Source organism: Exophiala xenobiotica (genome assembly GCF_000835505.1).
Source record: "Exophiala xenobiotica strain CBS 118157 unplaced genomic scaffold supercont1.5, whole genome shotgun sequence".
NCBI classification, from domain to species: Eukaryota; Fungi; Ascomycota; class Eurotiomycetes; order Chaetothyriales; family Herpotrichiellaceae; genus Exophiala; species Exophiala xenobiotica.
In genome coordinates, this window is record NW_013562490.1 from 2,455,577 (window position 1) to 2,478,079 (window position 22,503).

At 52.9% G+C, this 22,503-nt stretch overlaps 9 protein-coding genes across 10 annotated transcripts; 4 read left to right on the top strand and 5 right to left on the bottom strand.

The window, feature by feature from the left end:
- Positions 1-65: 65 nt before the first annotated feature.
- On the top strand, positions 66-1,051 carry PV05_08697. 2 transcript variants are annotated; one of them, XM_013458231.1, is made up of 2 exons: positions 66-763; positions 844-1,051. In XM_013458231.1, exons 1-2 carry the CDS (start codon positions 408-410, stop codon positions 923-925), a joined length of 438 nt encoding a protein of 145 aa, XP_013313685.1. In that variant the 5' UTR covers positions 66-407; the 3' UTR covers positions 926-1,051. The 2 variants fall into 2 exon arrangements, with proteins under 2 accessions (XP_013313685.1, XP_013313684.1); XM_013458230.1 differs by having other exon boundaries at positions 66-1,051.
- Positions 1,052-1,464: 413 nt separating this feature from the next.
- On the bottom strand, positions 1,465-3,239 carry PV05_08698 (uncharacterized protein). Its single transcript, XM_013458232.1, has 3 exons — positions 2,843-3,239; positions 2,215-2,691; positions 1,465-2,084 (listed from the first exon to the last, which is right to left on the bottom strand). The coding sequence occupies exons 1-3, from the start codon at positions 3,041-3,043 to the stop codon at positions 1,836-1,838; spliced, it is 927 nt and encodes a 308-aa protein (XP_013313686.1). The 5' UTR covers positions 3,044-3,239; the 3' UTR covers positions 1,465-1,835.
- Positions 3,240-3,444: 205 nt separating this feature from the next.
- PV05_08699 (uncharacterized protein) lies at positions 3,445-4,785 on the bottom strand (the record flags this gene model as incomplete). Its single annotated transcript, XM_013458233.1, has 1 exon — positions 3,445-4,785. The coding sequence occupies one exon, from the start codon at positions 4,783-4,785 to the stop codon at positions 3,445-3,447; it is 1,341 nt and encodes a 446-aa protein (XP_013313687.1).
- A 1,042-nt stretch (positions 4,786-5,827) lies between these two features.
- PV05_08700 (uncharacterized protein) lies at positions 5,828-8,714 on the bottom strand. The gene has a single exon (XM_013458234.1). It carries the CDS (start codon positions 8,377-8,379, stop codon positions 7,417-7,419), a length of 963 nt encoding a protein of 320 aa, XP_013313688.1. The 5' UTR covers positions 8,380-8,714; the 3' UTR covers positions 5,828-7,416.
- PV05_08701 (uncharacterized protein) lies at positions 6,278-6,913 on the top strand (the record flags this gene model as incomplete). Its single annotated transcript, XM_013458235.1, has 1 exon — positions 6,278-6,913. One exon carries the CDS (start codon positions 6,278-6,280, stop codon positions 6,911-6,913), a length of 636 nt encoding a protein of 211 aa, XP_013313689.1.
- A 572-nt stretch (positions 8,715-9,286) lies between the features above and the next one.
- Positions 9,287-11,373, bottom strand: PV05_08702 (uncharacterized protein). Its single transcript, XM_013458236.1, has 6 exons — positions 10,980-11,373; positions 10,859-10,926; positions 10,780-10,804; positions 10,528-10,726; positions 10,070-10,477; positions 9,287-10,018 (listed from the first exon to the last, which is right to left on the bottom strand). The coding sequence occupies exons 1-6, from the start codon at positions 11,120-11,122 to the stop codon at positions 9,656-9,658; spliced, it is 1,206 nt and encodes a 401-aa protein (XP_013313690.1). The 5' UTR covers positions 11,123-11,373; the 3' UTR covers positions 9,287-9,655.
- Positions 11,374-12,193: 820 nt separating this feature from the next.
- On the top strand, positions 12,194-14,451 carry PV05_08703 (uncharacterized protein). The gene is made up of 5 exons (XM_013458237.1): positions 12,194-12,348; positions 12,406-12,475; positions 12,523-12,603; positions 12,659-13,009; positions 13,061-14,451. The coding sequence occupies exons 1-5, from the start codon at positions 12,338-12,340 to the stop codon at positions 14,219-14,221; spliced, it is 1,674 nt and encodes a 557-aa protein (XP_013313691.1). The 5' UTR covers positions 12,194-12,337; the 3' UTR covers positions 14,222-14,451.
- Positions 14,452-15,398: 947 nt separating this feature from the next.
- On the top strand, positions 15,399-19,728 carry PV05_08704 (uncharacterized protein). The gene is made up of 3 exons (XM_013458238.1): positions 15,399-15,690; positions 15,851-16,859; positions 16,908-19,728. The coding sequence occupies exons 2-3, from the start codon at positions 15,878-15,880 to the stop codon at positions 19,127-19,129; spliced, it is 3,204 nt and encodes a 1,067-aa protein (XP_013313692.1). The 5' UTR covers positions 15,399-15,690; positions 15,851-15,877; the 3' UTR covers positions 19,130-19,728.
- Positions 19,297-22,304, bottom strand: PV05_08705 (uncharacterized protein). The gene has a single exon (XM_013458239.1). It carries the CDS (start codon positions 22,236-22,238, stop codon positions 19,575-19,577), a length of 2,664 nt encoding a protein of 887 aa, XP_013313693.1. The 5' UTR covers positions 22,239-22,304; the 3' UTR covers positions 19,297-19,574.
- Positions 22,305-22,503: the final 199 nt, after the last annotated feature.

A 22,503-nucleotide genomic window follows, 5' to 3' on the forward strand; every position in this document is an offset into this window, starting at 1 on the left:
ACGTTCCCCGCAGAGGAAAGCCTGGTGACCTTCGCTTCAGATGAGTGCTGATCGGTCGCTTACAGGGCGTCGGGAAACAGCTACCGCAGGCTACAAAGCTCGCCCAGGGAGTCAAGCTCGTACTGATGAGCTCCGCATCAGCTCATTCATTTGTCAACCCCGCAAAGCCGAGACTGAAGGCCGTGAGATATAGCCGAGGGATTTCGAGAAGTGCGAGTGCGAGATTTCGAGAATGACCTGGGGGTTCTCGGAGACATGGATCTCGAAGTTGCCATTTGATTCTCGGCACCACCGAATCCGAGATACCGTACAGGGCGTACCACTTGCGTACTTGGTGACCCTGACTCGACCATGTCTTACGCCTAGGACTACTGTCTGCCATTCGGCCATGTCAAGCAGACACTTCCATGAACCCGAGGGTACGAGTGGGAGTAAGGTCAAGGCCTGCCCACACCGCTATGGTTTGGCACATGTGGTTCGACTTCCTCCACCTCAGGATGACGTCGACGCCGACTTTCACGAACGAAGCCGCCTCGCTAGTTAGTATCCGAACATCCTCTCACGATTCTCCCCCGCACGGTCGAAGCTCCTGTACAAGTCGGCGGAAACAGCTATCGTCAATCAAATCCAACGGAGGCACCATCGATCTAACACGGCTCATTGGCAAATTTACTTCACATCAGCACCGCAACAGATTCTGGCACTATTTGGACACATTCTGCAAAAGACCACGCCAAGATGGAAGGAGAATGCTTGTGCAAAGGTACAGAATACTTGGCGATTGACTCTCAAGGCTTTTCGACACGTCGAGGAGCGAGGCTGACTCTACATATCCTGTTTCAGCCGTTCAGGTCAAAGTCACCGACGACAATCTCTTCGGAGAGCAAAGACGAGGACACCTCTGTCACTGCGCCAATTGTCGTAAAGTCGCTGGAGGATTGTAGGTTCAAACGCTTTTCAAGAACCCCCCTTCCCCTTCCCCCTTCCCGACAGACCTCGTCAGGGGTGCACTCTGCATTTTGCTGCCTTGGGAGCCTCACATTCATTCGCGTCATTGTGTTGACGAGATGTACTACTTGATCAGGTTCGGAGCCAATCTGCTGATCGAAGAAGAAAAGGTCCAGTTTCCTAAAGGGAAGGATAACCTGAAGAAGTATGATGTTAGTACTCAGCCGTTGCGTTGGCTATCATTTGCAGTGAGTCATTCTAAATACGCATGACAGGATCCAGATACGATGAGTGGGACACCAGTGGGAAGGTACTGACCCCCTGTCACAATGGAAAAATTGATCCGTGATAACGGGAGTGAGCCAATCTGACGCCGAACGACACAGGTATTTCTGCCAAACATGCGGGGTGCCCATCATGAGCGTAACGCCACTGTACAAGGGGAAGATTGTCTTGAAATTGGGCATTGTAAGGTTCTCCTTAATTTTTGCAAGCCCTTGATGGAGCGGACTACTCGGCCAATTGACCAGTGCATCGTCCTGAGTGGGCACGAGCAAACACACCTCCTGCTCTGTCTCTGCGGAAGATTACGGCTGACATAAGGAAATTTTGATACAGTATCCGAAAGTCCCCCATCCCGAGTGGGAGAGTTTCGCTGAAAGGCGGCAGGCCTGGGAGAAACCGCTAGAGGGTGCGGTGCAGTACAAGACCAAGGTAAGAGCTCAACCGGTCCTCGTCAGATGGGCGGCCCACCCTCGAGGCTGGCCACCTGCTAATCAGGGTTGCCTTGCAGAGTTTCGGTGAGAAGATGCCTGGTTCGATTTGAGGCCCGGCTCAGGCCAGCCCAGGGGTAGACTCGCGAGGGCAAGTCCTTTCGTTGTGTATCATCATTTGCGCACAAGTATAAAGTCATGCTCCAATGACCAGATGCCCTCCTTGGCGACCTGGTCCTGTTGTGCGGGAGAATAGCGCAGGTCATAGTCCAGCGCTTTCTCGGGTAGTTTGTCGAATCTCTGAAACTCCTTGACCAACGACGCTTTGACTCCGAAGACAGGATCGGTGGTTATATGCGCACTGTCCGCGGCATACAGGGCGGTCGTGAGGTCGATGTAGGTAGGATGTCTGAGTTGGAAGTGCTATATCATGGCTCTCACAGTCAACAATTTTCCTTTTCTCATTTTCTTTTTTTTTTTTTTTTGGAAAAGGGGCCCTGGAACTAGAGTTCGCTAGGTTGATTCATCTGGGGACGGAGTGGACAGAACTTACCACATGCGCCGGACGGGTGACATTACGATCCAAGATCTTGAGCAGCTTCCCCACCGGTCCTTCGTCTGGAATGTTGTAATCCACGCTTTTCACGCCCAGGAGATAAAAGCGCCCTTGCTTGTCGGTGCGGAAGATCCCACGACAGTCGGGTCCGTCTCGGTTGGGGTCTTGCATGTCATAAAAGCCATTGCCGTTCGTCTCCCAGACGTCGACGGTGGCTCCCTCGATCGGCTCGCCGTCGGTGGATGTCACGGTCCCGTGAATCAGCATCGGCTCGCCCACCACGCCTTCGGACCCTATCGACCCGCCGTTCTCCAGGGTCTCTGCATCGTTGTGGAATGGGCCCAGGACCGAGGATTCGGTGGCTACGCTGGACTTGGCCTGCGCCGAATTGATGGTGTCCACGAGCGCGGAGACGCCGAGCACATCGGACAACAACACCATTTCCTGCCTGTCCGGTGTGCAGAATTGTCCAGTCTGGTTTCCAATGGTCAGAGCGTCAGTTCAGCGATGTAAGCAGATCAAATCCCATGGGGGACCTTCGCTCCAATACCATGCATGGTGGAAGGGGGCACATGTTCCATCTGCTCAGGTAACATAAAAACAAAGAGAGGATGTGAAAACGCACCTCGGTCAGATATTGCCATCCCGCCTCCCACTCGCCAGGCCTCAGCTGGACCTCCCTGACATAGTCGTGCAGATGCTGGATCAATCCTGCGATCAACACCGCGGTCCTTTCATGCGATACATTCTCCGTGCAAGTCTTGATGACGTGCTGAGTTAGATTCTCTGCCGTGAGATCCTCGGGCTTGCTCTTCGTCGCGCTCATGGTTTTCTGCAACGACGTGCGCAGTGTGTCTTGCCTCTTGGATCTGGTTCTGGCACTGTCGAGAGCTCAGACTCCTATGGTACGAGCAGAGAATCATCAGAAATCAGCATCGCCCGCACGCATGGCTCTTAATATAGGCCGCCAACCCTTGGGATAAGCATACGCATACGGAACGCGACCGCGGTTGATTATTGAGCACCATGACTAACGTAGTAGTGAATACGGTGTTTGCCATCTTCTCTTGCCGATACAATTCCGGTCAAACCCCCAGAACCCCGCAAAAGGATGTCTTCGGAATGGCCCGAATCAACGCAACATGTCAGCACCGTTACCCTACTAGCCACCATCTTTTAAGAGTTCTACCATGCCTGGACTGAGCTTGACGCACGCACATGAACACATTACTCGCACTGGTATTGTTGGCAACAGAATCCATTCACGGCTAAAGATGCACGCGTGCACTCCATAGCGGGGACGAAGTCAAGGATCCGAACACGATCGGGATCAACTCTCAAAACCCGAGACTGGGTCACGACTTTGTAAACATGGTCCCGCGATGCATACAGTCGACCCTTCCATGAAGTTGGAGGCTGGGTACTGTACGACTCCAAGGTAGCCCGCAGTACCTGACGATAAGAGATCTCGCGGAACGGCAGCGAGGCATACTCTGGGGAAATTGCCTGTATGCAAAACTCATCTTCCTTGAAGAAGAAGCAGCTCCTCAGCTCGTCCTGTATCTCACTGCACTCATATTCCCTCAGGAGTGACCTCTTCGGGTGCTGCGCCAATGTCTTGTACGCATCCTGCAGGAAGGTGTCATCTTTACCCCCGTCTGTCGTGGCGCGTCTCTTGATACTGCTGGCCTGGTCCAACCACATTCTCGTGAGGATGAGCTCGGACGACCTGAGTTGCATCTTCTGAAGACTGACCTCAAGGCGCTCCAGCCTTTCGGGGAGTGGAGTCTTATTCGGATCTGGCCAAATGAGTTCTTCATCGGAGATGCCCTTTTCCAAAGCTGCCTTGTAAGATGTCCATAGGGCAACATCACCTTGTTCCTGCAGGGTTGTGGAATCCCGTCCGAGAGGCACCTTAGGGCCATTGAGCTTTGGCAGTGTGTCGGGTTCAAAAGTCGCGAGCATATGGCCTGCATCGACACTCGTCCAGGTGAGCCATCCAAAGGAGAGACGACAGCGACCACGTTCTTGTCGCTTGCCTTCGACTAGGAAACCTTCGTCACTTGGGTCCTCTACCTTGTAGAGGTTAACCAGGTGGCAGAAGGCTGCCCCGCGAACATCCATTGCAAGCTCACCTTTGGGCATAGGCATCTCCCAACGAGCTCCGCTTGCTGGTTTCCAGGTTAGTATACGGTCGTCGGGATCGATTGCTAAAGCATGTAAAAGGCGGCCCCATGGAGAACTGGCCGTGCAATCACCCCGAGGCTGCAGTCGTCCATTCTTTCCTTTTAGATGCTTTTCAAAATTGTCGACGTCCAGGACTGGTACCATACAGGCCCCATACTCGAAAGCCTGTTCCCACCAAAGTCCGATGAATTTCTTGAGATATTTCGTCTCATCTCTTTTGTGCTTTGCTTCGAGAACATGTGGTTCAACAATCTTGTAGATACCATCAATGAGGCCTACGGCTTGTTGGGCGTCCGCAAGACCCTGGCTGAGAGGGTCTTGGGTTTGTGATCCACCGGCAGCTGCTGGGTCACCCTGCGGCGCGGAAAAGCAGCTACCCATTGCCCTCCGTTGCCTAGTACTACCAGTACTAGTAGTATCGCGACTCCTCTTGCTCAACAAAACCTTCAGTGTGCAACTCTGAGACGGGTGAACCCCAACGGCCGATAACGGGGTACAGTAGGGCTGAATGGTTGCCGAGTCGTCTTGGGGTCGGACTCGTGAGGTTCTGTCGTTGACGGTCAACGTACCAGTCGGTGCTGCTGTCAGAAAGGAAGGGAGGTCGCCATAGGTCTGGCTCGTCTTGTAATGGCGACCGTTAGGCTGAGGCACTGGCTTCGTAATGCACAGCCTGATAAGACCAGTACAGTAGTAATAGCACACTGACCGCTACTAGTTCATAGGAGCCATTCCAACAATCGATGTTTGGTTCAATGCATGGATATGAATTCCCGACTGCAATTCCAACATTTCAAGAACAGCGAGATTCTGAATTGCGAGCTGATGGCCATTCCTTCCGCAGACGCCAAGCGCAGTTCAGCTTCTCTGGCCCATGACCAGGGTGAAAAGGCCTCAAGCCTATCGTATCGTGCCGTGGCTTTGGCCAGCCTCAGCTGTAAACCGACAGCAGGCGACTAAGACTCGGAGAATAATTGTCCGTTGACGCCAAAACCACTCTTTTTCGAAGGGTGTACAGGCTGAGTCCCGGTACATTCAGCCAAAGAGGCCATGATCTGAAGTTAAGACCCAGATTCACTCGCTGAGGAGAGAAGTGGGATATTGTTGAGTACAAGTTTTGGTGCTTGTCATGACAGCGAAGTTGGCAAGTGCTTACGCGGATGATGCCCAGGGCGTCCAAGACTTCGTGAAGGGTTCATCTAGGACTTCGCAAGGTAACCGTTATTCCAGGAGTTCTGTACTAGCTACTACTGTATGGCTACTCGACATCGATAGTATTCGAGCGCCCTAAGTACTACTAGTAGTAATACTACTCGTAGGCGCTTATCACATCAGTAACCGGTAGATCTATTACTATTGCTACTGCGCAGAACTTAGAGCGGATGACGCGATTGACATTCTTCTTCTATATAATGTCAGCAGCGACGCCACTCATCCGTAACGAGATACCATCCGCCCTTGCTACTCGTACGAGTACATTGAGTACATTGGTCTCGCTGACCTGGACTTGGAAACTGCAACGCTGATCATCCTCGTTCATGCCGTCTCGTAAATACCCACCCGCTGAGTACCATCAACGTGACCATTCCTAGAGCATAGAATCAGAGTCCAGATGGTCTCACCTTACTCCCTCCATCAGAACCTCAGACGGTAGGGTAAGTAGTACCACAGGGGGGCCAAAATGGACATAGATTCAACTTGCAAGTGAGGAAAGATCCCGCATGAGAGATATAAAGTTCAGCTGCGCACATGAGTAAACCACCGTCATCTTTCGCAACTCTCGGGACCACCAGCATAAGTCAATACTAGTACAATTTCCTACCTGCCTCCCTCTGACCAGGCCAGGCCGTAGGAACTCGTGCATCCCCCGTCCATCATGCCCCTGATCGAACTCGCCAGCGTCCGACTGCACCCATCGCTGTCCTCTAGCCCACCACCATCTTCCTTTTCAGAACTCTGGACAAAGTGCCTAAAGATCGCCGGTTCCGCCTCGGGCATCCCCTTCCATCTCTACCGCTCGACCTCCGACGCGCAACTGTTCTACCTTCTTGGCGGCTGGCAGACTGCCGATGATCATATCTCATTCTTGTCGACTTCTGAAGCCGTCGACCTCGCCAAAGCCATCGGCCAATCCATGACGGTCGATATCGTGAGACATATCGATGGGGATATCGCATTGCTGGGAGTAAACAGGTCCCGGAGAATTGTTGTGACGACATATAAGGTACCCAGCGCCAGTACCAACATCGATGCTTGGAAGGAACAATGGAACACCAAAGACGGTGCCGGAGGCTGGGATGAAAGTGCAGCAGTGCAAAAACAGCATAAAGCATTCAAGCAAATGGGTGAGGTAACCAATAGTGCTTCGGCTTTTGGTGGAAATGGGAGTAGTGATGTGAAGACTTGGATCTGGATTGAGGATGCGACAAAGAAGGTCGATTCAGACAGCAGGCTCTTGGAGAATAGTACAGTTGAAGGAGAGTCGGTTGAAATTGAGTATTTCATTGGATAGATGGCCAGCCGGAAGTCGGATCGATGTACGCAGACTCCTAAATTCAGCCGTCCTGCAAAGCAGTTTCGTCCACTCCCAGCGTGAAGACAGACCTTGGTGTCACCGTGACTAGGCCTAACATTATGTTACATATTTGGCTTTTTCGTGTTCATGAAGTCTTCAGCATAGAGTAAAAAAGTTGCTCCGTCGAGACTTCAAAATTTCATCGCGCACCTTAAGGCAGGATGTTATGGAAGTCGCTTCGATGCCATCCGCGCTCAGCGCCTACCCTCTTCACATGCTTGTGAGAGGGTGATGCCACATGGCGTGTGGCGTGTGTACCGCCCAAGGGCGGAAAGCAGCGGCGAATAGGTGAATTCGGGGATCACCCGGGGTCATGCCTCGCCAGCCTTCAACTTCTGCACCTAGGTGTGCCGACGTTACCATGTTTCAACAGGGCGTCAGCTTGCAGCCCAAAGCGACAGCAGGATGACAGCGCTGTAGATGAGTTAGATGGTGTCGCCTCAATCCAAATCCATGCCACTACCAGTGGCGGCGATGGGTTGAGGACTGTTGAGTCGATTGTAATCAGCCCAATTCTCCATGAGATTGCGCTGAGGTAATTGGCCGGCAGAGGCTTCTGGTCCAGGAGTTCTCTCAGCACGCAAGACCTCCTCACACTCAAAGACGATCGGCTGCGATCTCAAGTTCTGCAAGCATGTCTCCCAAGTGCGGCCAACAAGCTTTCCCTCCAGTAAATCCTCGCTGAACAGGAAGAAGCCTTCTTGACAGCCCACAAGATAAGCATTGAGTCCGGAACTCTTGAGCAGAATCTGCGCGCCATGAATGTGCCTTGTATAATGGTTCTCCAGATATCTCGCCCAGCCTCTGGCAGCGGCTTGGAAGGCTTCATCTTCAGAGGCCATCTTAGTCCATCCGATGCCCAAAGCCAGGGTAGCCTCGTCAAATTCTGGTCGATCTACGGCTGTTTTTGGCGGACTGGCGGGTGCCGAAGCCACTGATGTATCGATCGGGAGCCGGATGGAGGTCTGAGAGAGTCGGACAGACTTTCGACTTGTGGGCATTTTGGGTCTGAAGTTTGCTGTAGCGACTTCCTCTTCCAATTGCTTCCTCTCCACCTTTTCTTCGTACCATGTCCCCGTCTGGCTCTCCGCAGAGATTGACACGCCAGTCTTCGGGTTGATGAGGACCATGCCTTCACCGTAGATGGGCTCTTCTTCGGGAATAGGCGCCGGGGTTTCAATAGAGGTGAAATAGGAGCCGTCTGCTCCATGATCGCAAGCTGTGTCGTCTCGCGACCGTTTCTTGGAAGGATTGGTAGTGATCGGGGTCATGCCGTCGACTGGCGTCCAGGTAGTTGAGTGATTGGCGTAGGAGACTGGCGATGGTTCATCTTGTTCCATGGCCCTGGGCGTGTCGGTAGGAGTGGGGAGTTGGATCTGGTCAAGGAGCGGGACAGAGGACATGTTTGTACCGGTGCGCAAGAAGGATCTTCGACGAGCAGGGTGTTGGTACAGAATACTTGTGCTTGTGAGGCTGTAGTAGCAAGGCTAAGGTATGCGCGGAGGCAGACCGAAGTATAAGACGAGGTGAAGGAAGGTCAAAGTGTAGGATGGGTGAAGACCGAGTGGCCGCTGTGCATGAAATCAATGGGAGGGAGGGTGAAGGAAAGAGGAAGAAGAAGAGAAACGAGAAGTTGAAGCAGAGGTAGAGAAGCAGGGTCGCATTTCTGAGCATGGGAAGCTGATTGACGAGAAGACGAATGCGGTCCTGATCGACTCTGGGGATCGAAAAGGCAAAGAAGAGGCGTTCAGAGGGTAGACAGGCAAAGGCAGACCAGATTGGTGCCAGAGGTCTGAGGGCAAGCGACATCACGGCAACGCACATGAATTCTTTGGGATGGCCATTTGGGAGGCTTGGATTGCCAGGAACGCCAGACTCCAGAGGCGATCGGATCAAGTCGATTGGAGCAAACAATTGAAGCGCTCAGCTGCATGGCATGCATAAGCAGGTAGACACGATCCACCAGAAGTCACAAATCGACGAATACAGGCGGGAGGAAGATGGCGAAAAAAGCACGGAAACGCAGGGTCCAGCTCCAGCTCATAGTTGGTCCGTTTTATTGATCCACCACATCCACCACTCCCTCAATGGTCCAAGCACCCACCAAGTACCTCAAGCGAGGACCAGCCCTTACGAGTTAGGACTTTTGTGGGGGAGTAGCAGCCGAGTCAAGCCTGCCGTGGCCAGCTCAAGCCTAGGTCAGCCACCGAACAGCCTAGTGAGCCCCCAAGGCCTGGCCAAAACCCATCCCTGCCCTGTGCACTGCCATCTGAACACTGAGAGATGACTTTATCAGAACACATCCCGAAATTTGTTCAATGATTTCTTTCTCGCCCAGTCATTAGGTAGCTAATAGTAAGCAAATGCCATGTCTGTACTCTAAACTGCGATAGCATGCTGTCATGGTGCTGTGATGTACACTACATGCCGTCACACTTCTGCAAAATCAACGCGAGCAACCCTTTTTCCATCTATTCTGGCCCTTCCAGACGCCAAATGTTCCCAGCATCTCGTACTGTACAAGTCGTGGCATGTTGGTGCATGTTGATGAGCTCGACTGGAAACTCAAAGATGCCGCGTCGTGTCTATTGTCGTATGCTCCATTAAGTAATCAGCCCTTCACAAATTAGTTCAACAAAACGTCACCCTCTCATCCGGTGCACATTCTCTTGATTCGACTTAGGTCCCAAGCCCCGTGCTCAGCATGTCTTTCAGGTTTTTGGTCTGCGATGGAGCATATGTGGGAGCCAGTCCACCCAGCAAAAGAAACAATGTGATCAAAACGAGCCCAAACACAAGAGCCTTTCGCATCGCAGGTCGCTGCACACCGAATTCGGACCATGATCGACCCATTTGGCTGATGTGACCCTTGATCTGCTCTGCTCCGAGTCTGTAGTACAAGAGGCCCCCAAGGGCAATGCCGTAGCCGAAGAATTGAGTCTTGGTGACTGGGGTGCCCCAGATCATCATGGAACAGGCAACCAGAAGGATGTCCTTGAGGATACCGCAAAGGGTGAGGACTAGGGACGAGGTCTTTCCGATCTATTATAACGGTCAGGAAGCGTGTGGGGGTTGATTCAGGTCAGAACTCACCAGGAACACGACCGAGACATTGAGCAGAAATGCGACCATGGCGTTAGCGATAAGCATGAAGATACCAACATCATAGATGTTGTTCATGCTCATCTGGGGTATTTCCAAGAACAGTGCGGTCACTCCGTTCATGAGGGCGCAGACAGGTGCAAAATAGTAAAGAGACACCAAGGGATCCATCTTGTACTCAGCCGAACTGAGCAGGCGTTGGACCAACACCAACCGTGTGGCCTCAAAAGTGATACCCCCTGCCTGGTAGATGAAGCCGGTCAAGTTGAACTCGATCTCGCCGTATGATGCGATGACAACTCCGATCACAATGAACGAAACATTGCCCAGAGTCTTTAGACTTGGAGTATCGACACGCATAATCCAGGTGGCTAGGAGGACCGCAACGGGCATACACGCCTTTGTCATATGTCAATTGTCGTCCGGTCTCTTCTCATCATTCGGCTCACCTTCAACATCTGGATAAAGGCAACACTGAGATACAGATATGCTTTATTCCCGCAGATCAAACTTAAGCTGAAGAAAAAACCAATGGGAAGAATGGCTCGTAGGTAGACTCGACCAGTCATTTTGACCGTCTTGCGTCCATCGAGAAGGGTGGTGGTTCGTGCCAGGAGCTGAGTCATGAGGGTCGCAAATATCATGTGCCTGTATTCCAATGAGTTCGCTGCACACTGCCAGACATGACTTTTGTTCTATACCATGCTGTCAAAGAGATGGGGAATTCTGGTCTTGTGTCAGCACTCGTGTCAGCTCGGCGAGGAAGTGAACGGTGCATACTGAATCCCAAGGTGTCCAGTAACCATTTGTTAAAGAGAATCACACCACCACTGAACCCAATCCAGGTCCTGTTACGTCCTCGTTAGCCTGAATTCGAACTTGACGGTTGACCGCGACCTACACAACGTAGACTGCAGGATGGAGAGCCGGCGGAGGAGGTGCAGATTTCTCGGCAGCTGGGTTGACGGTAGGAAGTATCGTCGCTGGCTCTGCCAGTCTGGGTTGTTCACCCGACAAGCGGGCCTTTTTCTCGCCGTCGGCCATAGGGGGCAGGGGAGCTGGGGAGCGGATGAGGGACTCTTGAAAAGAGAACGGCCTGGGAGACCTGGCGAAGGCTCGTGGCTGCAACACGTTGACTGAATTTAAGCAAACATGAAAATCGACCGATGAATGCCAAAAGATCTGAAGACCGTGGGCGAAAGGCAAACGCGCGACGGCGAGTGATGGCAATGAAGAACAGGTGTGCAGAATGGGAACCGGGTATCAGCCGCGAAAACGGGGGATGAGGAAAAATGGACCGCAAGTTCAAGTTTCGTTGCTGCTGCCAAAAATTGGGGCGCAGACAACTGTAAGTTCGAGCTTGTGTCCCAACGTTACGGCAACTTAGCCGGATATTAAACGACATCGACCAATTACCACAGGGGCGCCTCCCCTAAACCTCCCATTCCCCCCCAAAGTCTCCATTTACTGCTGGCTTGTTGGCATCATCATTTCCACCCTAAGCCCAAAGGGACACGCGTCCAGGGCCAGTCCTCCGATGATGACACCTGGCGCGACGCCGATAAGCTAAACGACTTGCGCCGAAAAATCTGATACATACGGCTGTAATAGAGGACTACTTATAGCCCGATCTCGAGATAGCCGTTCGCAGAGAAGAGGCACTTGTCGGTAAAGGCTTGGTTGTCGCACGGATGTCCGCATCTCTGGACGAGTATCACTAGCAGCACGAGGCAAGGATCTTTGTCGTAAATTTCCGATTCGATTCCGGTAGCAAACAATCATATGGTCATGACGATCTTCATGGTGTAACCCCTGGGATACCTCCAGTGACCTCCCTCTTCGGCGAAAAGTTCGAGCTCCAGATAGCATAGGGTTGTCTTCTGAGACTGTTGGCAATACTGTAGTCGCTTCAACCAAAAGGACACATCAAGAGCCTGCATGATACCTCGAGACTGGTGCTCGATAATTTCGTGGCGGGGATAAACAGCTGGCTACGGAATATTGTGTCGCCATCAATGCCCATTCTGCTGGAGCCAGATTGCTGAACTGCATCCCCTGCCAAGCCGCTGCGTCGCTTCATCCCGTAAGTGAACTTTTGTACCAGTAGATGGTCCGCCGGGAGTGGAGGTACTAAACAGCTTCTCTCCCCTGCGCAACATTTGAGACTCTCAAGCATACTGTCGTCTCTACAGACTTGTTGAGATAGTCTGTTCTTTTGTTTCCTGCAACACAATACTTTCGTTCAATACAGATTTCACCATGTCGGACATGTATGTGCTTCACAGAGCCTTCCCTTCGTCGCCCCGCCACTGACCTTGTCAATGTAGTTCAGTCGATGTCCTCGTTATCGGAGCAGGCCCAACTGGTTTGGGTGCTGCGAAGCGACTCAATCAGATTGTACGCCATCTGTGCGCTGGTAGAAGCCGTCATCTAACAAGTGGCAGAATGGTCCGTCATGGCTGATCGTGGACTCGAACGAAATTCCTGGCGGTCTTGCTTCGACAGATGTGACCAAAGAAGGATTTGTACGCACTGCCTGCGAAGACCACTCTCAGTGAATACGAGCTAACACTACGTCAGCTCTACGATGTCGGCGGCCATGTCATCTTCTCGCACTACAAATACTTTGACGACTGCATCGACGAAGCTCTGCCCAAAGAGGACGATTGGTACACACATCAAAGAATATCCTACGTTCGTTGCAAGGGAAGATGGGTGCCATATCCTTTCCAGAATAATATTTCCATGCTGGACAAGGAAGACCAAGTCAAATGCATGGATGGTCTGATTGATGCAGCGCTGGAAGCAAGAGTCGCAAACACAAAACCCCAAGATTTTGACGAGTGGATTCTGCGCAATCAAGGCGTTGGCGTCGCCGACCTGTTCATGAGACCATACAACTTCAAAGTCTGGGCTGTTCCAACCACAAAGGTAAGCCGGCTGCTGATACCACCGGATGCCTTATTTTGACTTTAGGTGCAGATGCAATGCCAATGGCTTGGAGAACGTGTCGCAGCACCCAACCTCAAGGCTGTGACCAAGAACGTCATCCTGCAGAAGACCGCTGGCAACTGGGGCCCCAATGCCACCTTCCGATTCCCAGCCCGCGATGGGACTGGAGGTATCTGGATCGCTGTAGCCAATACTATCCCGAAAGAGAAGAAGCGCTTTGGCAAGAAAGGCACCGTTAAGAAGGTCAACGCGGACAAGAAACAGGTACTGATGGAGGATGGGACGACCATACACTACCAGAGACTGGTCAGCACCATGGCCGTGGATGCCCTGGCGGACGCAATGGAAGACCAGAAGCTGGTGGACTTGTCCAAGGGCTTGTTCTACAGCAGCACTCATGTTATCGGAGTGGGTGTTCGTGGCAGTCGTCCGGAGCGGATAGGCGACAAGTGTTGGCTGTACTTCCCCGAGGACAACTGTCCGTTCTATCGAGCCACCATCTTTTCGAACTATTCCCCCTACAACCAACCGCAAAAGGACGCCAAGCTGCCCACGCTACAACTCGCCAACGGTTCTCGCCGACAGAGCATGCAAGCAAAGGAAGGCCCCTACTGGTCAATCATGCTGGAAGTGTCCGAGTCCAGTATGAAACCTGTCAACCAGGAGACCCTACTGAAAGAGTGTATTCAAGGGTTGGTCAATACTGAGATGCTCAAGCCAGACGACGAGATTGTCTCGACATATGTTCGACGCTTTGATCACGGGTACCCTACCCCGACCCTGGAACGTGAAGGAGTCCTTAAGCAGCTGCTTCCCGCTCTTCAAGAGAAAGGGATCTGGAGTCGAGGACGATTTGGCTCATGGCGATACGAAGTTGGTAACCAGGACCATTCCTTCATGCTCGGAGTGGAAGCGGTCGACAACATCGTCAACGGTGCTGTGGAGCTGACACTCAACTCTCCCGACTTTGTCAACGGACGACAGAACACGGAACGAAGACTGGTGGAAGGAGCACAATTGTTCGGCAAGCAGACAGCCCCTAACGTGGTTGTGGGACGACGAATGACAGGCGGAAAGACGGAACTAGGTGGACGGATGGAGACCAGCGGCAAAGATGGACTGAACGGCAGTGCCACCACTGCAAATCCAGTCAAGGACGGTAACACCCGAGTGTTGAATCGAAATCAGTGAGTTCGGGATGAGGCCGGGATGCATTTGGTTGAAGCTATGCACATAATGGGATGAAAAGCTGGAGCACGGGATCCTAGAACTGTCTGCGTTTCAAGATATGGGAAAGACAACGAGTCCGTACATAGATTGTAAGACGTGAGCTTCTGGCACTGTTGATAGAGGAATTAGAAGGTAGAAGACATCTCTCTGCCGTCCTGGACCCTCGGTTTGATAAAGTGGATGTGGATAATACAAGTCACGGTCTAGACTGGAAGTCCCAAGGACGCCTTCTCCACGCTTCAGCTACGAGAATGCGGGGGACAAGCTAGGATCGAGAAAGGTCCCCCGTGTTGACTGAGGGCTAGAAGATAAGTTTGATGGTCACCGGGTGGTAGGACGTGCTGGAGCGGTCGCTCGGCAGCGGGTTATTATTGTTTTCATTATTCTATTACATTTCAATCGTGACCGAAGAGGACAAAGACAGTGTCATGAGGACGCAAATGACAGGCGACATGGCCACCCAGGGGCCACGTGAGGGGACAAGTTTTCGTTCGGAAAGTACCCAGCGAGCAAGCCTGATACGAGTACTATGGTCTCATGGGTAAATCGTGTAATATGGCGCTAGGGTGTCATTCGACGACCAACAGCAGCGAGGACAATTTGTGTGGCAGGCGGGCCTCCTGTTCAATGCGATGCCAACTGCTGCTTCGACGATTCAAGCGGCAGCTGTTTTGCACCTCGGTTAAGCGAGTTTCATTACACGATTTACCCATGAGACCGTAGTAGCTTGATCTAGATATCGAGGAATTGCGGGGGACTCGATTGCGCAATGTGATTTACCACACAAGGCACAGTACCTTTACCATGGTAATGGTGTTCAACTTCCCGATTAAATGGCGCAGTCGATCGCGAGTGAGACAGTTGGTAGAAGTAGATCGAGCACAAGCACAAGCAACAAAAGACAATTATCACGTCACATGAGTGGAAACGCGGCGCAGGTGTGGTTTTTGTGGTTCTTGTGGTTCCTGTGGTTCCTGAAAGCCTGGCAGTTCAGCCAATAAGCCGCCCCCCAAATTGGGTCGCGGTCCCTAAGCGCAGTCAATTCCTCGCCCTTGACTCGTTGTTGGTAGAGGCTGAGGGGCAATGATGATGCTGCCAAAAGAAAGCTGCACATGAATCGTTTCGTCCACTCGTCTCACTTCCTGCGCTGTCCGTGAGTGTCTTTGCTGTCCAACTTATTACTGCAAAGCACGCCTTCTTCGGTGAGTCCTTGTTCTCCAACAAAATTCAAGTTCCTTCCTCGCCAGAATTCAAACACATCAGTTGGACTCACTAAGCCCTTTTTCCTTTTCCTCCTTTTGATTCTTTCCACTCCCATCGACAACCCATACCGACATTATCTCAGTCATACCTCTTCGGCCATATTTTGTCTGCAGTTTCAGTTTCCGTCTTGGATTTCCTTTGTATCTATCTCGCTCCTTCTCCAACTGGTACGTAGCTTCTCCAAGGCACCCGATATCCTTATCGTTGCAGATCACCATCATCGTCATTATCCCGCCGTTGTCCTGGGGGCGGTGAGGCATTTCTTTACCTCATAACCTCATAATGCTGGATAGCTACTTCTGGAGATGCTAACAATATTCCTTGCAGTCGACGTCAAGCATTGACTTGCCCATCATGTCGGCCCAGGTAGCTCCTACTATTCCTCCTCGCCCGACTCGAGCCCAACAAGCAGCTGGGGCTCGCGGTGCCAACAAACTACCGGACATTCCTCCTCGTCCCGTAAACAAACGTCTCGAGCGCTCCGTCTCTCCGGCAAACTTCCCCAGCTCCCCGCTCAATGAGCCATGGTCCGGCAATCTCACCCGTCAAAAGACCAACGAGCAGGTCGAAGCCCTCCCTCGTCGTCCGAGTATCCAGAATCTGCCATCGGTCGGTCAAGAAGGGATGGAATATGCCGATATTATGAACATGCAGACAAGTCTACAGCCGCCATCCTCATCCCTGGCTGCGGATGCGGCTGCCCAGACTAGAAACATTGCTCAAGATCTGAAGCTACATGCTCCGAAGCCTTCTCTGCCTAAATCAAGTGCCGCAGCTCAGGTGCAGGCGGTCACCCGGACCGATTCTTCCCAAGCTGGTCACTATGGGTTTGGCAAACCTCCAACACCTGCTCAAGAGGAGGGTGAGAGCATCTCCCGAGTTGGAACTCGGTCAAGTTTCTCCCGCCCTGGTTCTACTACTGGCGGTGAGCGTCGTCCTTCATTTCAAGCCGAAGAGACCGGCCCAGCCGAACTCGGTCTCCGAGTGCCCATTAACCCTTTGTTGGGAGATGTGCAGGCTCCTTCTCCCGCGCCAGGAATGAGTCCTCACCACACCGGCACCAACGGTGACAGAAGGCGTTCAGTCCATGGTAGAACAAGAAGTGCCTTGGATTTTCTCCCTCCTGGAAGCTACGGTCTCCACGGCCATGGTCTTCCGCCGCAGGACAAGTTCGAGAAAGACTGGTACGCAAAGCATCCGGAAGCCGCTCAGCATGAGGAAACCTCCGGTCATGGTGTATACGAGAGTATCGGGAGTGGTCGTGGCTCCTTCGCCTTGAGTCGCGATGACTTGAACAAAATCGTCCGCGAAACAGCCAGCCGTGGTGCTGGGCTTGGTGAGTCGTGCCGTGCATGACAATGGTGTAGTCCGCTAATCTCTGCAGGCACCTCCGGAGACACGTATGGAGTTCCAGATGAACAAATTGGTTATGCGGCATCCGAAGTCTATGTCTCGCGCTCTCAGTCCAACACTCCAAACAGCCTTGCAAAGACAGTGACGAACACTTCCCAGCCTGTTGCCGAGTCGCCGTTGAGGAAAGCAAGCTTCCCTGCCGATGAATCCATCCCCGCCGAAGTCCGCCGTGGAAGATTATCAGTCTCTCGAGGATCGGACAATCATGACGCACTTGAAAGTGAGGCGGAACAAGAGGTGCAAATCCAGCCTCGTCGCAAGTATAATAAAATTACAGGCGGTGAAGAGACCATGAATGAAACGGTCGCAGCCAAGCCCTATGTTTCCCATACCGATGATGAGGGTGATTACGCCAACGAACATGGTTACACTGTCCCTATCTTGGCCGAGGATGAAGTTGCGAAGGAGGCGGGTTTCGAGCATCTTCAGCCAGCTGTTTCTCCTCGAGCTGAGCGGCGAGAGTCTCTGTACGAAGAGGCATACCGAAGCGGCGATGCCACTCCATCTTCGCGTCCTTCGAGCAGACCGAGCAGCGTGTATGGAATGCACGGCGCTTCGCACTCTCTGTCCAGGTTTGTGTCGCATCATGAAGAACGCGAACATGTGCACACACCGTTGGAAGATGTCGAAGAGTATGAGCCACTCTTCCCCGACGATGACGACAAGACAAAGCCGATGAGCCACGTAGAACGATTCAAGCAGAGACCAAATGCTCTGAAGCAGCGGTTTCCCAGCCAGGACATTTGGGAAGACACTCCCAGCAGCCTATACTATTCTGCCGAGGTGTCTACACCAGATCTTCCCGCTCAGGTCGAGCAATCTGCCACAAAAGAGTTCGAAAGCCCCGAACAAGAAGCCGCTCGCAAAGAGGAGCCGTCGGAGGAAGAGAGAAAGAAACTCATTCCTAAAGAAGAGCGGCTTGCCAAATCTCGATTCGCCCCTCATCTCCGCGACGATATGCCTACGAGACCCGGTATGACGCCAAGATTTCCAAGTTCTGACATTTGGGAGGATAGTCCTGAGAGTCATCAGCTCGTTACCACTGTCAGCTCTCCTCCGATCGACCATGAGGCCGAGAGTCCCGAAGACGTGCCTATCAAGCCTTTCATGGCTCCGCGACCTCTGGGCAAGAGCAGATTAGGCGAAGGAGCTGCACAAGCACAAGTGGCACCAAGTATACCTCCTCGGCCTCAGAAAGGAGGCCCTGAGAAGCAGGCAAGCACATCACCGACCGAACTGAAGAAGGTCCCCAGCATACCCGACCGACCGAAGCCTCAAATTCCAACTCGACCAGCCAAGAAACCAGATACTGGAGCTCCCACAGAACAAGAGAAGGTCTCACCTCCTGTGGTCAAAGCAAAGCCTCAGGTCCCAGCTAGACCTGCTGGCGTAGGCAGTAAGATTGCCAACCTGCGAGGCAACTTTATGAATGATCTCAATCAGAAACTGGGTCTTGGACCACCTAAGGAGAAAGAAAAAGAGCCAGAGCCGGCTGAAGAGTCGAAACCCTTGGAGGATGCGCGTAAAGGTAGAGCCCGAGGTCCTCAAAGGAGAGCACCGGCCAAGTCGCCTGCAGCTGCCGCCAAGCCTATGGGGTTTGCAATGTCTCTCCCTCGGTCGTTGTGGGCGATTGATGAGGGTGATGACCTGACGGTTTCTTCCTATGACACATCAGTACCTGAGTCGACAAGCGTTGAGGGCCTCCCTGCTGCGGTCGGACCTTCGGATACCAAAGCAGAGCAGATCGACAACTCCACGCCAGCAGATGCGCCTCTGCCACCAACCATCGACACGAATGACCAAGTAGACTCCTCGCATCCTTCTCAAGTCAAGGATGAACCGGTTCCGCACGCAACAAGACTGGCCGTAAACACCGCAGGAGATCTGGCAGAACCCACGCTTGAATCACCGAGCGAGGAAAAGTCCAACCCCTTGAGCCACCAAGTTTCAGATGAGAACGTCGGCCTGTCCCAAGAGACGACAGCAAGCAGTGGTCAAGCAGACGGCCCAGAATTGGAAAGGGAAATTCCTGACCCAGCCACTGATGCGATTCCTGTTAGCAAGCAGACTACTGCAAGCTCAAAGGAAGACGGACCGCCGTTGGAGAAGGTGCCTTCCAATGAGCCAGAGGATCCTCGTGCCACCAGATTGCCCGAAGGCGAGCCAGGTCAGGCTAGTGCGCAGGAGGTGTAGGCCAGGGGATATCTTCCCCTGCAAAAGCTATGAGCCGCATCGTACAGGGTCATCCAATACAGGTCAACATGTAGGTCTAGATAAGAAAACAATAAATTCCGGGTACGGTATGAAAGGAAGACAAAAATACTTGGTTCCATTCACTCAATGTTGATTCAAGAATGAGAACTTCTTCTTGGACTGCTCATATGATTAATTTGATCAAACAAAACACTGAGACACTTCAGGCAGCTTCAAGTTGGGCGCTATATGTTGGGTGAAAGATCCCTGGACCAGAGTATCCTAAGGCGTTCCTCATTATTCGATACATAAGCTCTCTGAAATTACTGGCAGTAAGTCTCTGAAGAACCTTGGGTTTCATATTCGTCATGCCGGGACGGTGATGACGACCATTTGTCGACTTGACCGCTATGTGGCTTCAAGACCCGAAGGAGGAGCTCGACTTTCATTCAAACATATCATCAAAGTCGGCAGCCCTGGGGCGGACTCTGCGAGCTTGAGAAGATTGGGCCTCGGGATCATGCCGAGTGTTGAGCGGCGCAGCAGGTGTGTCCGTAGTTGCTTCAGAGTAGTCTTCGTCTTTTACGGACGGGCGTGGGTGTGGCACAGGTTCCGGTTCATGCTCATGACCGGCAGGTTCCTGTCCCGTTGTCTGTTCATCCTGGTCGCCCTCTTCGTCACTGCTGTCCACCATCGGCACGCCGTCGAGATTGTCATCGAGCAGGATCTGATCGGCTTCGTCTTCGTCATCATCCTCATCATCCATAGGCCGTCCATCCATATCGACATCGCCATCTGCATCTCGGTCCCGACCGGCCTTGCTTGGTGGCCTGCCATCGAGGTCTAGATCTCTATCCTTGTTGTTGGGTGGTGGCTCATGTTGATCGACACTCCTCCACCGACTGACCTTCTCGCGATCCCTCTGCTCTTTCTCGGCGGCTCTCTCCATCTCCTCTTTCTCGGCTATTTCTTTCGGAGTGAGTGGCGGGTTCAAGAACCCTTCGACGAAGGCCTCGTGAACGGGCCCGGGAAACACGCACCAGCCTTCCCACAGGCCCAGAATATTCTGAACACTGCGTCGCCACTTCTCGGCCTTGAGTTTGCCCCAGTTCAGATCGCGCGGGACACGGCCTAGAATGGGGAAGACGTTCTGGAGGCGTAGCTTTGTCTCGAAGAGAGACCGATAGCGCCAGGCGTGTCGGACACCGGCGGACGCGGACGACGAGAGGATGTCGGAAATGATGTACAAGCCCAACAGAGAGGCCGGGGAGGTGTCTTTCAAGGATGATCCGTCGCCGGCTCTCGGCTCCTCGTTTTCGGCCTCACGGTCTGCAGGCGTGCCTGTTCCTGCAGCTTTGAGGTCATCGGCATCACGTTCGGAATGAGGGCCGTCTTCGTCGTAGGCGGAGTTGGCTGGGCCGTCTTGTCTCTTGACATTATAGCAGAATGGTTTAATCACATTCCGCGTGACAAGTGCTGCAACTTCCTCGGCGCCGGCACCTGCATGCTCAATCGCAAACCCAGTCACGCGTGCGACGTCGCCTCTCCGGAGAGTGGCGTTCGACCTGGGTAGACGACTGAGCAAGTGAACGAGCTTGGTCTTCGCAAGTGGGTTGAGGTATCCTGCCCCGTCTGTATCCGCTGTCACATCCGGTGCGTTTCCACCGAGCTTTTGGTGGTCCTGGTATCGTCGTGCGAGACCGCCGCCTTCATTGGCGTCCTCCTCATCTGACGAGTTGTAGTCTTCGTCGCTGACAAAGTCTTCGAGTTTGGTGGTATATTCAAATTTGAGGTTCTCTTCGGGAGGGATCCATGTGCTTTGTCCTTCAAAGAGGGTGTCGCCTTGCGGACGGATGGCGTAGCTTGAAGGCTGGCGCCGTCTCCGGGATTTGGCATTCGTGAGAATTTCCCACAGACGCCAGCGGTAGTAGACGCCGCCTGTCGACCGGGAGTCCCAGAGCCAGGACCATTGTTCGTCACGCTGGATTTCGGGCCGAGACATGAGGAGGGCTTCAAACTCCGGGCCGTAAATTAGCAGGGCTTCAAGAGTTTTGTGGATGAGGCGGAGTTGTTTGAGGTCGTTCGGTGTTTGGACCGTTACTTGGGTGAGTGGGAGGTTTGACCTGGGGCCGTAAGGAGTGGACGAGGTATAGGATGCCGGAGGAGCGAAGCGGCCTGGTCCTTGGCCTGGTGGAGGAGCTCGGGATAGAGATGTATGTTGCGGAATTGGCTTGGCACCGAAGGGCAGGTTGTTCAGGTTTGCAGAAGTTGCGTTGAGAGGATTGGAAGCTGCTAGTGCAGCGGAAGAAAGGTGGCGTGAGATTGACAGATTGAAACCGAATCCCAGGTATTGGTTTTGGAGATGGGATACGACAGTGTCGATGTCCGTGGCTGGTGTTTCTGCGGCAAGTGTGACGATTGCTGAAATGGATTTTCTGCCGCTCGTCGATGCTGCCGGTGCTGGAAGGACACGCACATTGTCCACGGTCAGTGGAGACGCAGCGAACAAACCCTTGATAACCGCAACAGACGTGCCCGGTGGGATAGACGAGAGATGTAACGTGGGTTTTGCCGCGGCCTTGATTTCATCAGCATCCTTGCCTTCATCGTCTTCAGCAGCAAAAGTGCCGTCTTTTCTGTGGTCTCTGGCTCGGTCATCGTACGAGAAGATCCTATCCCTGCGGTCTCTGTCTCGTGCCCGGTCCTGGTCGCCATCCCGACCTCCAGCGTAGTCATCATGGTGTCTTTTCTTGCCAAAACTCGGAGTCGGTCCTAAACTGCCCGGCCCACTCTTGGACAGAGATGGAGAAGGCCCCAGGCTGCCAGGACCACTCTTCAATCCCGAACTCGTGAAATGTCTCTTTCCAGGTCCAGCACCGAAGTTATTGGCCGGAGCACTTCCTCCTCCTAAACCACCTCGTCTTGACGGGAACGTATTACGATATCCGTCGTCATCGTCGAAGCTCTTGACAAAGTCCTCAAGGACAGCTGCAGTCTCTGCCTTTTCCCGCGCCTTTTTGGCTTCAGCTTCGGCCTTTTGTCGTTCGAACACGGATTTCTTGGTGGGTGCGGCGAGTTTGGAGGGCAGGTCGGGATTGCCTAGCGTCATGAGGTGCGGAAATACCCGTGACTTGGACCAAGAGAGTTGTATCGCTATTTACGTTCAGAGATTAATGGACATGCTGGGCGGTTCGTAGGGTGCGCATAGTACGTGACTCGCTAACATTTAGCCGTGATTGAGCCGTAGCCGCCATCTCGATGCCAAGACAAGGCTGCGCAAGGCTCATGTGGCACGTGACAAGGCTGTCGCTCCTTAACCTCGGCACTCTCTTTCACCTCTACCGACCGCATGTGGCAGGAGTTGACAGCCTTAC

Bases quoted from the DNA above. Each gene is read 5' to 3' on its own strand.
- PV05_08697 (XM_013458231.1), top strand. From the start codon at position 408: ATGAACCCGAGGGTACGAGTGGGAGTAAGGTCAAGGCCTGCCCACACC. The intron at 764-843 runs GTACAGAATACT...ATCCTGTTTCAG, and splicing joins AGGAGAATGCTTGTGCAAAG to CCGTTCAGGTCAAAGTCACC.
- PV05_08698 (XM_013458232.1), bottom strand. From the start codon at position 3,043: ATGAGCGCGACGAAGAGCAAGCCCGAGGATCTCACGGCAGAGAATCTA. The intron at 2,692-2,842 runs GTGCGTTTTCAC...ATTGGAAACCAG, and splicing joins GATGGCAATATCTGACCGAG to ACTGGACAATTCTGCACACC. The intron at 2,085-2,214 runs GTAAGTTCTGTC...GCCATGATATAG, and splicing joins TCACCCGTCCGGCGCATGTG to CACTTCCAACTCAGACATCC.
- PV05_08700 (XM_013458234.1), bottom strand. From the start codon at position 8,379: ATGTCCTCTGTCCCGCTCCTTGACCAGATCCAACTCCCCACTCCTACC.
- PV05_08702 (XM_013458236.1), bottom strand. From the start codon at position 11,122: ATGGCCGACGGCGAGAAAAAGGCCCGCTTGTCGGGTGAACAACCCAGA. The intron at 10,927-10,979 runs GTAGGTCGCGGT...AGGACGTAACAG, and splicing joins CATCCTGCAGTCTACGTTGT to GACCTGGATTGGGTTCAGTG. The intron at 10,727-10,779 runs GTATAGAACAAA...ATTGGAATACAG, and splicing joins CCCATCTCTTTGACAGCATG to GCACATGATATTTGCGACCC.
- PV05_08703 (XM_013458237.1), top strand. The intron at 12,476-12,522 runs GTACGCCATCTG...AACAAGTGGCAG, and splicing joins CGAAGCGACTCAATCAGATT to AATGGTCCGTCATGGCTGAT. The intron at 12,604-12,658 runs GTACGCACTGCC...ACACTACGTCAG, and splicing joins ATGTGACCAAAGAAGGATTT to CTCTACGATGTCGGCGGCCA.
- PV05_08704 (XM_013458238.1), top strand. From the start codon at position 15,878: ATGTCGGCCCAGGTAGCTCCTACTATTCCTCCTCGCCCGACTCGAGCC. The intron at 16,860-16,907 runs GTGAGTCGTGCC...TAATCTCTGCAG, and splicing joins CAGCCGTGGTGCTGGGCTTG to GCACCTCCGGAGACACGTAT.
- PV05_08705 (XM_013458239.1), bottom strand. From the start codon at position 22,238: ATGACGCTAGGCAATCCCGACCTGCCCTCCAAACTCGCCGCACCCACC.